Source organism: Scleropages formosus, chromosome 6 (genome assembly GCF_900964775.1).
Source record: "Scleropages formosus chromosome 6, fSclFor1.1, whole genome shotgun sequence".
In the NCBI taxonomy this organism is placed as follows: Eukaryota; Metazoa; Chordata; class Actinopteri; order Osteoglossiformes; family Osteoglossidae; genus Scleropages; species Scleropages formosus.
Genome location: NC_041811.1, coordinates 19,532,618 through 19,551,835, shown reverse-complemented (window position 1 = coordinate 19,551,835; position 19,218 = coordinate 19,532,618). Strand labels below are relative to the sequence as shown.

At 42.8% G+C, this 19,218-nt stretch overlaps 1 protein-coding gene across 2 annotated transcripts in view; it reads right to left on the bottom strand.

The window, feature by feature from the left end:
- The window catches only part of itga1 (integrin, alpha 1), a 38,666-nt gene that overhangs the window by 9,257 nt on the left and 10,191 nt on the right, over nucleotides 1-19,218 (bottom strand). For both annotated transcript variants that reach the window (XM_018736854.2, XM_018736853.2), the window contains exons 2-17: nucleotides 18,183-18,303; nucleotides 17,205-17,314; nucleotides 11,081-11,169; nucleotides 10,580-10,694; nucleotides 9,704-9,831; nucleotides 9,075-9,223; nucleotides 7,663-7,813; nucleotides 7,358-7,532; nucleotides 6,727-6,800; nucleotides 6,492-6,636; nucleotides 5,919-6,061; nucleotides 5,579-5,722; nucleotides 5,180-5,434; nucleotides 3,643-3,773; nucleotides 2,625-2,791; nucleotides 693-835 (exon numbers count right to left, since the gene is read on the bottom strand). In XM_018736854.2, coding sequence (XP_018592370.1) covers nucleotides 693-835; nucleotides 2,625-2,791; nucleotides 3,643-3,773; nucleotides 5,180-5,434; nucleotides 5,579-5,722; nucleotides 5,919-6,061; nucleotides 6,492-6,636; nucleotides 6,727-6,800; nucleotides 7,358-7,532; nucleotides 7,663-7,813; nucleotides 9,075-9,223; nucleotides 9,704-9,831; nucleotides 10,580-10,694; nucleotides 11,081-11,169; nucleotides 17,205-17,314; nucleotides 18,183-18,303 — 2,240 coding nt within the window. The remainder of the gene's footprint in view (nucleotides 1-692; nucleotides 836-2,624; nucleotides 2,792-3,642; nucleotides 3,774-5,179; nucleotides 5,435-5,578; nucleotides 5,723-5,918; nucleotides 6,062-6,491; nucleotides 6,637-6,726; nucleotides 6,801-7,357; nucleotides 7,533-7,662; nucleotides 7,814-9,074; nucleotides 9,224-9,703; nucleotides 9,832-10,579; nucleotides 10,695-11,080; nucleotides 11,170-17,204; nucleotides 17,315-18,182; nucleotides 18,304-19,218) is intronic.

Below are 19,218 nucleotides of genomic sequence, written 5' to 3'. Positions count from 1 at the left end.
ATAAGAGCTTTTCCTGTCTTTTCTGTATTAATGTGATATATGTCACAGGTGCTCTAACTAAATGAACTGGTCTCAAATATATAAGGTCTGTCCTACAACACTTGTGATGCTCAGATTTAGTTAATTAAGTGTTGCAGGCTGGCTGCCAACTCTCCTGGTGCAGTAGCTGTCTGGGAGTACAGGCTCATCTTTAATGCAGTGAAGAACACGTGGTTTTTCTCAACAGATCAGTACGTGTCAGTTAGAGCAACCGCCATGTGAAGACATCTCATGTACCGAGATAACCTCATGCAAGATATGTCAGCACTGTAATTCTGTGTGAGCTCAAATGCAACTGTAGAAGAGACACACAGAGCCAAAAACATGAGAAATACTAAGATGGAGAAACTGAAGGACTCAGAAGGAGCACACAAGGACCTTATGTTTAAGGTGTAAGGGTGCCGAAACCTCGGTTACTGGACTGCATGCTCTGTGATTAGGCGTGCAAGTAATTCTTGGGGTGTTATAGTAACAGGCTTATGCCCTGAGTGTATATGGTTTGAGTTACAGGTGAGGCCCTGATATCATGAAGAGTTTAGCCTAAACTGGTTGAGTTATATAAAGTTACTTTAAACAAACATGTCGGTTGAACAGCAAAATCAGAATACAAATTTTAGACACTGGCTCATGAAAAGGGAGAATGATTTACTTGCCAACATGTAGAAGAGATGCTCCCTACACAAACTGTCCTTGTTGGAGACCTGGGCTTTCCCCAGAACTTTCCTGTCTGTGGTGTTGGCAATCAGTCCTCTTGATGCTGCTCTTAGGGAATCTATTATCAGATTGTATTTCATTTCTGGAAAAAATACACAAATCCAAATTTAACACAATGCTACTGTATTTAGGGTTCTTTTCTAAAACTACTCCACAGTTATAATGGTTGAAATAAGTGTTATTAAATGTCAAATGTTAAATCTAATTTTATAGAAGAATGCAATGGAACAACAGAAGAGCAGCCTTAGCAACATGAGCACTGGCAAAAAAAAAAAAAAATGTGTCTTGAATATTGTCAATATAATAGTATCTATAAAAACAGATCAAATGAACTCCAGCATTTCAGAAGAATTATATGATGCAAGTCAACTGCTGTCTATTATGAGTGAAGTTAATAGGCTGGCTTGTTTTACAGTTTTTATAGGCAGTTAATTGAAAGTCAGTGCTCTTATCCTCAAATGGCCCAGCTAGTATTACAGAGCAATGGATTTACAAGATTTTGACCTTGTAGGCATGTTTTATGAAAATACAAAGCATTCAACAAGCTTTAGGTAATTTGTAGACTATTTGCCCAGTTACCTTCAAACAGCACACACACACACACACATTTTCTGAACCGCTTGTCCCATTTGGGGTAACGGGGAGCCAGAGCCTAACCTGGCAACACAGGGCGCAAGGCTGGAGGGGGAAGGGACACACCCAGGACGGGACGCCAGTCCGTCGCAAGGCACCCCAAGCGGGACTCAAACCCCAGACCCACCGGAGAGCAGGACCCGGTCCAACCCACTGCGCCACCGCACCCCCTCCTTCAAACAGCATTTTATATGAAATGATTTTGCATTTTCCATTCTTTTACAAGCAACCATTACTGTTACTGTATTGAAACATGTTTCCATGCATGTTTTAGAACTGTACATGTTCTGTTTATAGCAGTGACCCAAAGGTTGCTGGGTTAAATCCAGTAAGGGAAGTGCAAATCTACTGTTCATCTGGTACCCAAAATGAAAACAATAGCACTTAAAACTACAGCCTTCAGCCATAAACGACTAACCTGTCGAAACTCTATCAAAACGAAAATGAAATCAGTGTGTTCCACTGATGTATGGATGAGTGACCATTGTAAGTAGTATCCCGTCCTGGGTGTGTCCCCTCCCCCTCCGGCCCTACGCCCTGTGTTACCGGGTAGGCTCCGGTTCCCCGTGACCCCGTCTGGGACAAGCGGTTCTGAAAATGTGTGTGTGTGTGTGTAAGTAGTATATCTAGCAGTGTAAATCACCTTGGTGAATAAGGTGTGTGGGCTGATAACACTACATAGAGTTCATTGGAAGTTGTTTTGGAGAAAAATGGCTGCTAAATAAATAAATTAAAAGAACACTACTGTTAATGTCTGAATATTAACCAGGAATGGTAAAATCCAATTTAAAATTGGACTGGTCAAAAAGTTTTTTTTTTATAGGCAAAAAATCTCAGAAGATTGTGAAAGTGCCTCTTTAAATGCACAAACACCCTTTGGAGACTTTGTTTTGTTTTTGTGCACAACACACAACTAACGTGTTTTGACTAAGTACATAAAAGAAGGATTGAATAAACTAAGCTATTAGTTGTAGGCAAAGTAACAATTATCCACATGGGAAAGATGTGAATGTGGCTGTGTGAAAATCAGTCACAGAAATGAAGCTGAATTTAGCAGATCAGATGGCGATCTTCTAACACTAGTGATTAGACCATTCTAATTTTAATTTCTTTTCCAAATCAGTGGAATATGTCTATAAATAAAATAAAGATAAATTATGCCATACCTCATACTGGATAAGTAGCTACTGAAAATGAATGGATGGAATGAATGGAAATAGAAATAAGGAAAATCTTACCAGTAGTAAAGTCTTCCTTTTTTTCTGACTTAACAGTATATTCAAAACAGACCTGTATTTTCACACAGACTCTTTTCTTCCCACCTACTTCACATGATTCTTGTTGCATGTTTATTTTATTAGGCTGAAATGTCATATTTGCTCTTAATTCAGCAACATCTCTAGACCTGGATGAGAAAAAAGAAGAAAATAGACACATTTCAGCCTTTTCTAATGTAGCATTGAAATGTTAGTACTTTAATGTATATCTACAATTTGCTGTCAGTTGTGTGGTACTATTTCTGGGGGTACATTAAACCAATATAACCTCAACTATTTCTAAACATTTCTTTTTAATGTTACAATAAAATATGCCCTAGAAGAAGGAATGATTCCCACTGGGATTTTTTATGGACTATATCATGTGCCAGATATTTGTGAACTCCATCCTAAGGCCAAAGTTAGTTTGTTGTTAATTCTGTAAACAGGGAAGACAATCCTCAGCTTCCCAGTACCACTTCCTCTAGATGTGGCAGCCAGATGTTGAGGAACTGTCAGTCATGCTGCTTGGGAAACGATGAGAAGGAATGCTCTCCCCTGAGAACAAGTTCATGTTCGTTTTTTGCATGAAAACAACATAAGTCATAACATAATATTATTTCCGACAGGACTTTTTTTTTTAATTTGAGCTTTTAAATATAGTTTTGATGATACGTAATGTGTTGTCTGTTTTGCATTCCATTATAGTTCTACATTTAATATAGGCTTATTTTTTCAACCTTTTAGTTCCCTTTTGTAAATGATTAACATCTTAACCTTTATTGTTTCAGAAAATGTGGAAAAGTTGTAAACTGCTTTAATGAAAATTAAGCATTTGTGTTCCTTGATATCTGATTAGAGTTGCAGCTTATTAATTTACTGCTCTGTGGCATACAGAAGAAGTACATCATACCAGATAAACTTCTCTTTTACAGCAGGCTGACATGAACCTTTGAACTCTAGTCTAAGACTGAAGTCTATATATAAATAGCATACTGACCAGAAAAGGGCAGCACCTCCGATGCCTCCAATGGTAACATCGATGATGCCATCTCCATTTAAGTCAAGGACCCCGTGAATTGACTGACCAAAAAACTTCATTTTTTTCCCATCTCCACCAGAGGCTATTCGCTGAAGCAAAAATCAAAGATTATACGGGAAACACAATTAAGCAAGAATTTTAAGTTGTCTGGCATGATGGCACAGTGGGTACTGCTGGTTTCTCACAGCTCCTGGCCAGTGGGTGTGGATCTGGCTCTTACTGTGTGGACTTTGCATGTTTTCCAAGAGTTTATGTGGGTTTCCTCCCAGTCAACAGGGTTCATGCCAGGTGAAGTAGTGAATCTAATGAATCTGCAATGTGTATACGTATCTGTGCCTTCTAGGGTGTACCCTGCTTTAATTTCCATGTTTTCCTCTGCTTCACCTCTGATCTCCTGCTATCACACAGAGATCCCATCCCTTCACCTCTCCTACAGGCCATTTCCCCACAACTTATCTCTTTTATTTTCATGATCATCAACTCTTCTCTCTCCACTGGTTGTTCCCATCTGCCTCCAAATCTGCCCTCATCTCATTGCTATTACAGAAACCCTCTCTTGATCAAGACTTTCTCTCTTCCCTCTCTTGTCCCTCTTCTGTCAAAAACTCTGGAACGGTCAACCTCTAACCAGTTATCTCTATTCCTTGCCTAGAAGGATCTCCTTCATAGTTATCAGTCTGGATTCAATGTCAGACATTCCAATGAAACTGCCCTCCTTACAGTATCAGATTCTCTCCAGTCAACTACAGCCGCTTCCATCTCTTCAGTCCTCACTGACCTTGACCTATCTGCAGCATTTGGAACTGTCAAACAGTGGATTCTACTCCTCTCTTGGACAACTTGACATCAGTAGAGCAGCATTAAAATGGTTCTCTGTTGAGCTCACCTCCTCCCTGATCTCCTACCTGCTCGATAAACATGTACTATGTTATGTGTTTAGTAATTGGGAAAAAACTCTATATGCAGCTACTTGTGTAATGTTTAATGGTTCATACGGTGATATGTGACAAATTGGTGGTACTCAAGAATCATGTGTCTACAACCTGATCACTCCTTCTGTTGGTGTAATGCACTTTTACACTGTCTTGTGAGATGTATGCCACTTTTGAGAAAAGAGTCTGCTGAATGAATTCATGTAAATTTAAATGTAAATGTTTTCAGGAGAGGCTTCGGAACACCAGGACCCTAAGCTGGACAAGTGGTTACTTTGGAAATGATTTTGGAAATTTAAAAATTTGCCTGTTAGTTACACGGCTTATTTTCTAATTAAGATTTTTGCTAGTAGAATTTCAAAACCAGGAAGGTAGGAGCATTGGGTGACAAATAAAACTGTACAGCACATAGAATTTGGAAGATGTATGTTCTCTTAAGAATATAGTCAACGGAATACACTTTGAATCATGATATATACTACAAAAATTGTTACAATAAGAAGTACATATCTAAATAAACAAATACAATACTGCAGTAATTTGGACTGGTAAAGTACAGTTACCTGCACATATTTCTTCTTAAGGGATTTTCCTGCCCCGTGGTAGATGTAGACTGCCCCGCGATGGTCGTTCTCCAAAGGAGCCCCTATCACCACATCACTGAGGCCATCAAGGTTTAGGTCACTGACTGCGGCGATGGCGGTCCCAAAGCGTGCCCCACATGGCTCATTTGTATTGTTCTTACAGGAGCTTGAGTGAGCAGTGCAGCAAGCCTGATCGATGGGTTTCAGCGTCATCTCGTGCTCAAACAATCCTTTCTGAGAACATGGCAGAAAATTGTTACACACTTGTCTTTGCGACGGGTGTACAAAGAATGTCCTATGACACTGGCACGTATAATTGTTCAAACTGTTCCAAAATGTGCTATATTGATCACTAAGCCTAACATGGACAGATGGTACCTTATTGAGTTTGTAGACATACACTTGACCCTGCTCGTCCCGCTCAGGGCCCATATACATTGGGGCCCCTACAAGAAGGATGTCAGTATAGGTGTCATTGTCAACATCAACAGTCTGAAGAACACTGCCAAAGTAGGAACCAATCTAAATGCAAAAGAAACCATTGAACAGTAAACATACTTTCCAAATACAGTATTATTCATTGTAATCACCTTGTTAAATGCATAGTTCCTTATGCTTGACTGCACAACTTTTAAAATTCTAATTATAATTATATTAATAGAAGACATATAAAAGACATGATTTAATGTCACACTTCAGTTTAGCATTGAAAGCATACCTGTTCTCCTTTCAGTATCTGCACAACTGAAATGTTCTTTCCATTCAACTTATATACAATGACTCGACCTGTGTGGTTGTATCGTGGTGCCCCAGCAATATATAACACCCCGTCAGGTGTTGATGCAGACTGGACATCATAACCTGGAAATGTTGATTTCAGTCTGAATGAATAAAATGCACCACATTGCCTAAGCTTACTTTTTAGACAAACGATCACAAGAATACACTGCATAACATAAAAGCAAAGAATATTATATCTTGCATACACTGCGTTTATCGTTTACACACTTGTTTTAATGCTGTAAGAAGTCCCAGAATTACATGCCTCACACAACAGGTTGAGTCTGTTGAATCTTAGCAATTTATTTGGTTTAGAGCCACGTCAGAGAAAGGTTTTGTTGAACAGGCCTACTTTTGTAAAACACTGCACAAACCATAAATGGTAAGCATGGCCACCCTTTCAGCTACTACATTATGTGTGTTTACAGTAGGTGCTGCAGCAGGGCTGGGACATTCATTTATCTCTGAGCTGATGATGGAATGAATGTGAACATTTCTTCCTGACACTTACCCATATACCCTGCCAGGCCTTCATACTTCTCAGTGTCATGATTGTGAAATGCATCTCTGCTTGGAACTACAAAGTTCTGTCCTGTGTATGTGACCACAGTTCCGTTCCAGTCGTATGCTCCAACAGCACCAAACATGACTCCTTCCTAAAAATAAAGCATAGATGACCAATGAAGGACACCTGATGATGGCAAACCCAGGAGAGGAAGAATACAACCAGTGCAATGCAAACCTACCCTAGATGTATGAGCACTGAATCCAGCTTGAGACATCTCCAGTTCAAAGGAAGTAGTGTGGTTACCTGATGTTGCTGAAAAACGTGGAATTTATGAGTAAAAATAAATAATCCATCTTCAGCAAATCAAATAAAAGCATTATTAATATTATATATGGCTATCAGTTTTGACAGGTTTTTGTAAGTCTACCAGCAACAATTTTAGTGGAAAATGACAGACTTCACAATTCACTTGTACTAGTATTGTATATACCATATCATTAGAATTAGTATGGTTTAATAGTATAGTAAAATAGGGAACATAGATGTGATCGCTGCACAATTCTCATTTCATTTGAATATGTAAGAGTTTATTATAATCAATAAGTTTATTTTATTCTTAATTATACCAGAATTTCTGATTTATCAACATTGTAAAATGTTCTTTGCAACTCACTTGGCAAGCAGTCATTCATAACCCCTTAAAAACCTCCAGAAATTAAAAAAAACATGTCATTAAAGCAGACTCTGCCATTCCCAAGCTTAATGAAAACAATGTCATCAAATTTGCAAGCAATGGCCCAAACCGTATGAAAATCTCCCTCAATTTAAACACAAATTGCTCAGCTTGTCCATCTGAGGGAGTCACTTACCTTCCAGAGCAAAGATTCTGCTTCCTAGGGTGTCAACTATACTGAGCAAAGCCACCTCATCTGAGACATTGAAGAAATGATCTTGGGTTGGCTTGCTTGCTGTTGACTTAATCTCGTCGATGAATTTCTTCACGTCCTGAACACTTTTATTTTGCCTGTTGTAATCCCCCAGAACCTGGAGTAAAAATGTTTGTTAGGCATTGTTGATTAATAGCTAATTTTATTAAGACACAAAAAGGTGTAAAATCTCACAGCTAAATTTTTCTTTTAAACCTTAGATATCCTTTTGCATAATTTCTACTTACAGCAATTGAAAACCTCTCTATGCCATCCTCATCACATTTTTTCATAACTTCTTTAAGTAGGTAGTTATCATGGGACTCTCCATCTGTAACGATCACCATAACTTTTTTCACTCCAGGCCGTGCTCCTCGCTCTGCTGTGAAGGCCTCTTTCCTATTAAGTAAGCAATAGTCACCAACACAGTCTGTACTGGAAACTACAATAGTACAAAATGTGAATGCATTTGAATGACCTTCATTTCTGCATTAATTATTTAAAACTCTTGCTTAAACAACACACAAACAATTGTAGTTCTTCTTGTTAACACATCATTTAAACATTCACAATTCAGGATGGAAAAGTATGTAAAGTACGTATTTAGTAACTGGTGGAGCCTCCTTTAGCAGCAATAACTTCTACCAAATGTCTTCTGTAGCTGCTTACCAGACAAACTGTTTCAGCTCATTGATATTTCGGGGGGATTCTTATATTAATACAGAAATCCAGGTAATTCCAAAAGGTTCACATACTTTTTCTTGCTGCTTTAGTGTGTCTGTATATTAAAGTACATGTATAATTTCCTAAACTCTACACTTCAGCAAAGATTGAAGAAATATTGAACAGAAAAGAATATATCACTGTGGCATGTCACAGACTCAAAATACATACAAACAAATGTATGTATGTACACTACATAGTTGCACACACTCCATCATACCTTCCAACACTAGTCATGCAATACAGACATAGGAACACGGTTCCACTGACCCAGGCCCTCCGCCTAATGCTGCTCATAAATCTTGTTCTTGCCATTTCTCAGCACTGGCAGCACAGTGGCTGCTGAGATCTACTTCAATATCTGTGTTGAATCTACATGAATTCTTGTTTTTCTGTGTTACAAAGATTGCAGATGTGCATAATGCTGTCACAACTACGACAAAAAGCTATTTTTGAATGGAATAAATGTGAAAGCAAAATTAAACTCCTATAAAGATGAAACACACATACACAAAAACTCAATGCACCAAACACATCCAGACCCAGATGGCATACGTATGCTTATTGTAGTGTTTATTATTGCTGTTGCTTAGCAAATGCTTTTTTCCAAAGGAAAAAAGGAAGAAGGAACTCACACAGCTTTCATCCATTTATAGAACTGGAAATTCTGGCAATTCTGGTTGAATACTTGGTTGGGAAGTCCACATCCCCACCACACTAGCTGCTAGTTTGATGTTTAAAGTATCTTTCCAGACAATCTCCCAAAAACTCCGGACTGAAACCGTAATTAACAGGTGTGAACAATAAGTAATTTAATCTACAGACCACTCAAATCATTGTGCATATGTAAATCAAAGGATCTTTGATTCCGCTGGTAGCTCCTACATAAATAATATCAAATCACGTCACTTGCACTACAACTCAACAGGAACAGTACCTCGCAGTCTCGATCGCTTGGAAAGTGTTTGTCTTCCTCCCCGTTCTCTGGAGAATTTTTGTGGCATTTTCCACCAGATCCTTTGTGTTGTTGAACTGGCTAAGGTTGAAGACGTGACCGACATCATCCCCATAAGACACGATTCCAACCTGACAACAAAGACAACGATATGACTGTGAGGTTCATCTAAGCGTAATTCGTACAAACCGTGACGGTTTCAGCAGCAAATGAAAGGTCTTTATATAAGGTAACCACCATGATTCAAAGCTGATGTCATTTTCCTTGCAAAGCCCTTGAAGCATTTACCAAGCCATGGAACATTCAATCTGCAAATAGCGTTTCATTAAATGTGACTGAGTTTTCCAATGACATGTGGACAAGGCCTATAATTTTGTTATTATATATTATATTATATTAAACGACTAAGATGTCAGGGAACGTTTAAGACCTGGACAGTACTACATTCAAAGCCATATTATAATAAAGCATACATTGTCTTCTTAATACCAAACACTAAAATGTAAAGCTCTTTCATTGTTACTGAACAAGCATTTAAAATACATACAAACTTTTATTTTTATCAGAAATGTCTCCAAGGAAAGTGTTGCAGTCTTTCAAATATGTATCACCTGGGATTGCGTTGGACCAACATCAATTCTCTGCAACAACTTCACTAAGAACTCTGTTACGCTGGACCATGGGTAGATGCTGTTGGAACCATCCAGTACAATGACAATATCTAGTTCTTTCTCACAGTCTGGAAAATACACAAAGAAAAAAAGGAACAATTAAGAACATTAAGAGTTAAAAAAAAAAATAGTAAAGGTACCACTTGTACACTCATATAATACTGAAAAAGTGAGCCAAGACTAATATTTTTCCTTTTCTTTTAATTGGAACATGGAGAAAACTTTAGATCTGGCCTTCTGTGATGAAACCATATTTGAGCATAACAGTAAAATACAATAATTTTATTTTATTATACTAAATGAAAACCAAGGTGTGCAGATGTGAGTGTTTATGATTCATTCTAGGCACTTTTCTATCTAGAGACACATGTATATTTTAGGGCCAGCAGCGCCATCAGTAGTGGAAAAAAGCTTTATTTATACAAATAGTGATAGCCATCTGTCCTGGTTTACAAAGCAGGACTTCTGAGTGGTGAAATAAAACTTTAAATAAAGTTTATTTAAACAATAGGAAAATATTACCCAGCAATACTTAAGCACGCCTCCTCATTGAGTGCTCCTTTATAGCCTTGAGACGTGTAAACAGGCCAGAGTTTACCTTGAGTCATAGCTTGCACCTTGTCTGGAACAGTCGACACGACAACCCTTTCCTAAACTGGAAATACTGGCAGTGGAGGCAGTGACGGTTTACACATTCTGGTATGTGCTTATGTACACTGGCCTGCCAAGGGCCCCAGCCATTGCCCGTTCCGGCGCAGAAGGAGGAGAGAGACTAGGAGACAGAGACAGAATGTGGGATGCTTATGGCACACATACCCTGCAGCGTTGGTGAGATGGAGTTGAGGACCTGGAAGGAGGCGCTGACGTTGGAACATATGCCAGTGGTATATTGCTGCTTCCCACACATGCGGGCGTAGAGTGGGCCGCAGGCCTGACAGTAGGAAATTCAGCAAACCATAATTAGAGTCTTACTGCATCCTGGCTATCCGACAAGGTCAAAGAATATCTCAGACTAGCAGGAAACCTGATTTTCAGGGTCAGTGGCCATGTTTAGATCACACTATTTGACATCTTAAGAAAAATCACAGAGAAAAGAAGCGGCATGTCCTAATAAGTAGAAACAAATATGCAACAAACATTAAAGCCATCTTTTTTCCAGAACTTCGTACAGCAGGTAGCGTACAGCAGTTAGTTTGTGTGTTTTCAATAAACCACACACACACACAGATATATACATACATACATACATACATGCTTACTATTGTGTAAACAATGCAATAAGTATTACTACAAGATGTTTTCAATAAGTTCCCATACCAGAAATCCTCCATTTGGGTTTGTTACCAGCGTTGTTCCCAGGGTCATGTTTTCCTTCACTTCATTTACGTTAGGAATTGTTGTGTTTTCTGCAGAAATATAGATAAATAAATCAAGTTACCAAATAAGCCCTGTGAAAAAAGAGGCAGTCGAGATTCTTTCACCAGTAATTCCCATGAACATAAAGTCCTTGATTTCCTACTATTCTAACAAGTGTGTATATTCTGATGTCGATTATCATGAGAAAACAAGATGAGAAAACATTGAAAATTTGTGGCCTTATACAGCCCAGCTAGAGAACAGTTGTCACATCCCACGGGGTCACTGCCCCTCCTGGTCAGAGGCGGCGCCACTCAGTGCCGCTAGCTAACGCTTACCTATCACCTCACAGTCTCGTAGGACATGGAGGTATAAAAGGAGCCAGCGGAGCAGAACTAGTCGCGGATTCTTAATCAGCAGTTCTCTTGTGCTTCGTTGGCGATTGGTAGTCTCTTGTTCCCTCAGTTTGTTTCCTAGGTGTGCATGTTCCAGTCCCGAGTGCCCGTCCCGTCAGTTCCTGCCTCTTGTTCTTCAGTCCTGGTCCATCGTTCCTGTCCGGTATTTCGTCACGTCTCAGGGTTGCGGTCAGACTCACAGATTAGCGTTTCACTGTTCACCGTAGTTCCAACACCGTGTGTGTTTCCTGGTCTCGTGTTTCTTGTTTCACTTCCACCGAGTGTCTTACAATACTCACCGTACACGTCTAACCTCACACTGCACGTGAAGTCATTATATATTTCGTCTGTGTTTGGACGTAATAGCAACGCGCGTCCGTGTCGGACTCCCGTCCGGACGCTACAGAAGAATCCGCCCGCTAGTATGACTTCAGCGGAATGGCGTGAGCTGGCGGATCTGACAGAGGCGAACCAAGAACAACTCCTGGTTTGCACAAACGCCGCTAGCCGCCTCACAGATCAGTTGGAGCGGTTGACACGACTCCTCAGTCACGGTGGGCGGGGCGCCGATCCGACCAGTTCGCAAACGCATGATGATTGGCGGACATGTCTTTTTGATCGTCTTTATGCTTCCTCGGGTCCTCGCGCGGAGCCCACGAGCCCTGTGCAGACCAATGGGATCAGCGCTACTGAGCAGCTGTCCGTTCCCTTCCAGGAGGCTTTGCAAGGTAGCAGAGGTGAGAACCAGAATTACACAGAATACTCAATCTCCAGTCCAGCCTCTCTGTTCCCAGGGCCCTACTCTCCTGAGTCACCCCCTAGCCCAGACAGAAAGACAGAGAGACAGTTCTTCCCCAGCACCAAGAGTTTTCAGGTGCGTTCCTGGTCTCCAGTGGAGAAGACATCCAGCCCCCGATTGTCAAGACCACTCTCTCAGGAGTTCTCGCCGGATTACCGGAGCAACTCCGGTTCCAGCCGGACCCCGACGCCGCCAGGGCAGCAGGTGCCCTACAGCCCTGTGGACAGTGAGCCGGCTCAAGCACGCAACCTTGTCAGCTGTGCAGGGCTCGAAGAACAGTGCGTCAGACAGGGAATAATACGACTCAGTAACGGGCGTTTGACAGAGGAGGAAAGGAGGCGCCGTTTTCTGCAACGCTTGTGCTTTTACTGTGGAGCTGCGGATCACGTTCAGGTTTCCTGCCCAGTGCGGCCACCCCGTGGATCCCAACGGACCGACTTACTGGTGAGTGATGTATCTCTCCATACCTCCCTGTTGACATTACCAGTTACAGTATCCTGGGGTTTCCAGCAGCAGCAGACGAAAGCTATGGTAGACAGTGGCGCTGCAGGGAATTTCATGGATCATGATATGGCCGCGTCCTGGGGCTTGCCCTGTGCCCGATGCCCAAAACCCCTGGCTGTTAAAGCTATTGATGGCGCTCCAATCGGGTCGGGGCGTGTAGAGCAGCGCACAGAGCCCGTTACTATGCAGGTAGGGCCACTCCATAAGGAACAGATATGGTTCTATCTGATTAAGTCCCCTGATAACCCCATTATTTTGGGATACCCATGGTTATGCACCCATGACCCTATTATCTCTTGGAGTGAGGGGAAACTGCTGTCTTGGGGACAGCAGTGTCCCAAACACCTGGAGACGTCTTGTAACTCCACATCCATAGAGAGCCCTAATGCAGATCTGCCCCTGCAGCTTCCAAGGGAGTATGCAGATCTAGTGGCGGTGTTTAGCAAACACAAGGCTGCAGAACTGCCTCCTCATAGACCTTGGGATTGTGCTATAGATCTTTTTTCGGGCACTACACCCCCTAGGGGGCGGGTATACCCTCTTTCTCAACCTGAACATCAGGCAATGGAGGCTTATATAACGGAGGCACTAGAAGCCGGATTCATCCGGCCGTCTACCTCTCCAGCTTCCGCTGGCTTTTTCTTTGTTGAGAAAAAGGACGGGGGTTTGCGCCCCTGTATTGATTATCGGGGGCTAAATGCCATTACTGTGAAGTACCCGCACCCCTTGCCTCTTATCACGTCGGCCCTCGAACAGGTTTCCGGTGCTACCATCTTTACGAAACTGGACCTTAGGAGCGCATATAACCTGATTCGCGTTAGGGAAGGGGATGAGTGGAAGACCGCTTTTAGCACCGCCCTCGGCCATTATGAGTACCTGGTCATGCCTTTTGGCCTGGCGAATGCACCTTCCGTATTCCAGGCTTTTGTTAATGAAGTACTCAGAGAGCTAATTAATCGCTCAGTATTAGTGTATCTGGATGATATCCTGATCTTTTCTCGGTCCCGTGAGGAGCATATTGGACATGTCAGGGAGGTGTTGCAAAAGCTGGCAGCACATAAGGTGTACGTGAAAGGGGAGAAGTGCCAGTTCCATGTGCACTCTGTGGATTTCCTGGGGTACATCCTAACACCCAACGGGGTCACGATGGATCCACAGAAGGTCTCGGCAGTTCTGTCATGGCCCCAGCCAAAGACAGTAAAGGACCTGCAACGGTTCCTAGGTTTTGCGAATTTCTATAGGCGCTTCATAAGGAACTTCAGTTCCGTTGCAGCCCCGTTGACTGCTCTGTTAAAAGGAGCCCCTAGGCGCCTGACCTGGACTCCTGAGGCGAGTCAGGCCTTTGAAGACCTAAAGAAGCGTTTTACTTCTGCCCCAATCCTGAAGCACCCTGATCCCAAACTGCCCTTTATTGTGGAAGTTGATGCTTCTGAGGCCGGGGTAGGGGCAGTGCTCTCACAGCGCCAGGGAAGTCCCCTGAAGCTCTATCCATGTGCGTATTTCTCACACAAGATGTCGCCTACTGAACAGAATTATGATGTAGGAAACAGGGAGCTCTTAGCCATAAAGATGGCCTTAGAAGAGTGGAGACATTGGTTAGAGGGGGCTACGCACCCATTCTTAGTGTTAACTGATCACCGGAACCTGGAGTATCTGCAGAAGGCAAAGAGGCTCAATTCCAGACAGGCGCGGTGGGCCATGTTCTTCACCAGGTTCCGTTTCACGGTGACCTATCGTCCTGGCTCCAAGAACGGCAAGGCCGATGCCCTGTCCCGTTTGTTCGAGGTATCGCCTCAGCTCTCCCCACCAGACACCATCTTGTCCCCGACGCAGTTTGTGGCTCCTATCCGTTGGGCTTTATTGGACGATATCCAAGCAGCCCAACGTCAAGAACCCGGTCCCAACGAGCAGCCCCAAGACAAAGAATACGTCCCGTCCACTGTTCGGTCCGAGCTCCTACACTGGGCCCATGATGGTCCAAGTACAGGACACCCAGGGGTCAACCGAACCTTGAAGCTTCTCGCTGAACGCTTCTGGTGGCCATCCATGAGACAGGACGTACGAGACTTCGTCCTTGCCTGCACCACATGTGCCCAGGCCAAGGTCCCACGGCAGCTGCCAGCAGGGCTTTTAGAGCCACTCCCGATTCCCAACCGTCCATGGTCCCATATAGCGGTGGACTTCCTTACTGATCTTCCGTGTTCTGATGGAAACACCACCATATTGGTCGTCATAGATCGCTTTTCCAAGGCCTGTCGACTGATTCCTCTGAAAGGTCTACCTACAGCCCTGGAGACCGCGGAACTGCTGTTCCAACATGTCTTCCGGCTGTATGGCCTGCCAGAGGATGTCGTCTCGGACAGGGGACCCCAGTTCACCTCAAGGGTCTGGAAGGCCTTCTTTGCCCGCTTAGGAGTCTCAGTCAGCCTCTCCTCTGGTTATCATCCACAGTCTAATGGGCAAGTGGAACGCCTCAACCAGGAGGTTGGACGTTACCTGCGGAGTTACTGTGCTCAGAATCAAGCGGATTGGAGCAGATACCTCCCCTGGGCAGAGTATGCCCAGAACTCCCTGGTCCATTCGTCCACAAACTTAACTCCTTTCCAGTGTGTGCTCGGTTACCAGCCTCCGCTGTTCCCGTGGACGATGGAGACCAGTGGGTTGCCAGCTGTGGACGACTGGTACAAGAGGAGTGAGTCGGTGTGGGAATCCGCACATGTCCGTCTCCAGGAGGTGGTATCCAACCAAAAGGAGAAGGCCGACAAAAGGCGTAGGACTGTATTGTACCAGCCAGGGCAGAGAGTATGGTTGTCCACCCAGGATCTCAAACTGCATTTGCCCTCGAGGAAGCTTGCCCCCCGTTTCATCGGCCCCTTCAAGATCCTGAAGAGGATCAACCCGGTTTCTTACCGTCTTCAGTTGCCCTCGCATTATCGTATCTGTCCCACGTTTCATGTTTCGCGCCTCAAGCCCCATTGTGTTTCCGCCCTGCAGAGCCCAGCAGTCTCTCCACCTCCACCGTTGGATGTGGATGGTTCTCCTGCCTACTCCGTCAGGGCCCTCCTGGACTCCAAACGGAGACGGGGTACGCTGTACTATCTGGTCGACTGGGAGGGCTATGGGCCGGAGGAGCAGTCTTGGGTACCAGCACGGGACATCTTGGACCCAGCTCTTATTGAGGACTTCCATGAGTGTCATCCAGATCGGCCTGCTCCGCGACGGCGGGGGCGACCGCCTACCCGCCGGCGTTCTGCGGCTGGAGCCGCCCCTGGAGGGGGGGGTACTGTCACATCCCACGGGGTCACTGCCCCTCCTGGTCAGAGGCGGCGCCACTCAGTGCCGCTAGCTAACGCTTACCTATCACCTCACAGTCTCGTAGGACATGGAGGTATAAAAGGAGCCAGCGGAGCAGAACTAGTCGCGGATTCTTAATCAGCAGTTCTCTTGTGCTTCGTTGGCGATTGGTAGTCTCTTGTTCCCTCAGTTTGTTTCCTAGGTGTGCATGTTCCAGTCCCGAGTGCCCGTCCCGTCAGTTCCTGCCTCTTGTTCTTCAGTCCTGGTCCATCGTTCCTGTCCGGTATTTCGTCACGTCTCAGGGTTGCGGTCAGACTCACAGATTAGCGTTTCACTGTTCACCGTAGTTCCAACACCGTGTGTGTTTCCTGGTCTCGTGTTTCTTGTTTCACTTCCACCGAGTGTCTTACAATACTCACCGTACACGTCTAACCTCACGCTGCACGTGAAGTCATTATATATTTCGTCTGTGTTTGGACGTAATAGCAACGCGCGTCCGTGTCGGACTCCCGTCCGGACGCTACAACAGTATCCCTAGAATTGCATGGCCTAGAGTAAGGTTTTCCTGAAGGCAAAAGACTCTTAGACTGCACCCACCAGAGACCTTCCCAAAAATGATTAAGCCATAATATCACAGATAACGATTTGTCTGGTAGTACTGTTCCTGTTCCTGACATAACCAGGCCAGCATTTTTCTTGTTGGCAAGAATGTTAGTTGCAATATGCCCTACTCAAAAAATAAAAATAACTAAATCAAGAAATAAAACTACTGTATTCCAAAGTAAATAATAACATGATATGGTCTATGCACCTAAATCTAAATACTAAACTAAATAGAAAATTTCAGAATTACATATGAAAGATATTTGTGGTATGCAGGACACAAGCAATTTAAGCTATCTGGTTAATTATTACATAATTATTGAGACATAAGATGTCAAAATCCTGTTTATTCTCATTCTTCCGCTCCTGATGCCTCACTTCCTGCATGAAAACCCCAGCGGGTCCTAGTCCTGCAGACACTGAAGCCTTGTTTGAAGACTGCTGTGCACTCGGTGATTCATTGTAGAATGTGTGCAGGCCTGCTTCTTACCAGACAGATCCAGCTTTATGCAATTGGAGTTGGTCTTGCCCACAGGGCATTTGTAGACGTCCCCGGTTCGCTTTGCTGGCTGCCCCACCAATGGAGAACCAATTAATATCCTTAAACAGAACAAAGAGATGGATATTATGAAAGAAGGAATTATCTTTGACTGCAGCAGGAGTTTTCACCAAAATGAACAGAAAAAAATCAGTAATTCTTTACAAAGAAAGAGTCCCAGGATTCTGTGGTTTTCAAAAAAGACTAAAAAAGTACTAAAACCATTACGCATATCTATGAAGTAAAATTAGCTAATTTTGACACCTTTGACATGTATGGAAAAAAATTCTTTATGTCTTTTAGATTCTGTTTTTCCATTTGAACATCATGTGATAAAAAGTGCTTTCTTAATGTAACAAGTATATTTGGCTGCCAGCATGTAAACAGTGTTGGTGATTAACATTCCTTTTTTGTAATGGTCCTGATGCTTGTCTAAAACTGAGGCTGAACAACAGAGAACACGCTGAACTGGCATAGTAACAGTATGCACTAGACATGTTTACAGGACTTGGGAACAAAGAATGTATGCTATTACAAAACAGTGTATAAAATCAAGTACCATATAAGTAAAACGCAATTAGACTGTGAATTGTTCGCTGCTGGCTAATAAAATTGTAGTTCGGCTACAAATGACATGAACTGATGAGGAAAGAAGACAAAATTTTACCATAGATGGAAAATTATTCCAAAGCAAAATTAAAGCAGATACCTATATTTACACCTTCACTGCAAAAGGATTTAAAGAGATTGTAGAAAATGGATTCATTGCAAAAAAACTGTTTTGGAAATACAATGTCTACAGTCTAGAGCTGGCTTTTTTGTTAAGTAGGATCTCTTCACAAGGAGAAGCTGTATTAAATCCATTGTAATAACCATCTCATGTGCAGCAATGAACAGAACTAGAACATTTAAAAGCATCCATTAACATACCACTTCCCTTCATTGTTCTCAAACTGCTGGACAGAGTACCCAAACATGTCTTCCACGGGTCCGCTGAAAGTCATGTGATTCTTCTGATTTACATTAAAGGTCTCCAGACACTGCAGCCAACCTATAAAGACAAATTTTATCAGAAATTATTTAATATTACATACAGTACAAAACTGCTGGCTCTTGTTCAAAATATCTACATCAGATGAATTTGTGTTTTAAAGTGTTCATTAGCAGTGCAGTGGGGCTTAAGAAAATCAGCTGTTAGTATTGTGTAAGGCAACAGACAAAGAAATAAATTACCACAAGTAGATTGTTCTTGGGAAATTATTTGTATTGGATTTTTACTGAAAAACTTTATTGAAGAATCATGTATCTGGACTACCGTTGTTAAATTATACAATAACTCCCGACTACTTCAAGACAGCTGCAACATGAAATATTATTTATTGGGAAATTGTGAATTTATCAGGCAACACAGAGCTATTACCTATTTGCAAAATGATTGAAAAATCATGAATGTTCTTCTAAAAGACCAGTTACAACCTCTGACATCCCAAATTTTAATAGCACATTTCTTCATGTAGGAGGGGTGCGGTGGCGCAGCGGGTTTGGCCGGGTCCTGCTCTCTGGTGGGACTGTCCCGCTTGGGGTGCCTTGTGACGGACTGGCGTCCCGTCCTGGGTGTGTCTCCTCCCCCTCTAGCCTTGCGCCCTGTATTGCCGGGTTAGGCTCCGGCTCACCACGACCCCGCTTGGGACAAGCAGTTTCGGACAGTGTGTGTGATTTCTTCACGTAGCTAAACTTTTACAATAAAAATTATTTCACTATTTATAAAAATAACCTGCAAGGCTGATAAGTAAAACAGAAGAATAGCAGGATTAAATGTTAACAAAATGAACATTTGTTTTCAAGAATTATGCTGCCATTTGAAGACTGGAATTTACCCTCTAATAAGCCTTTGAGGAATGCCCCATATTTTCTATTTGGTTAAAGGTAAGTAAAATAATACCCATATAGAGTCATAGGGATTTCA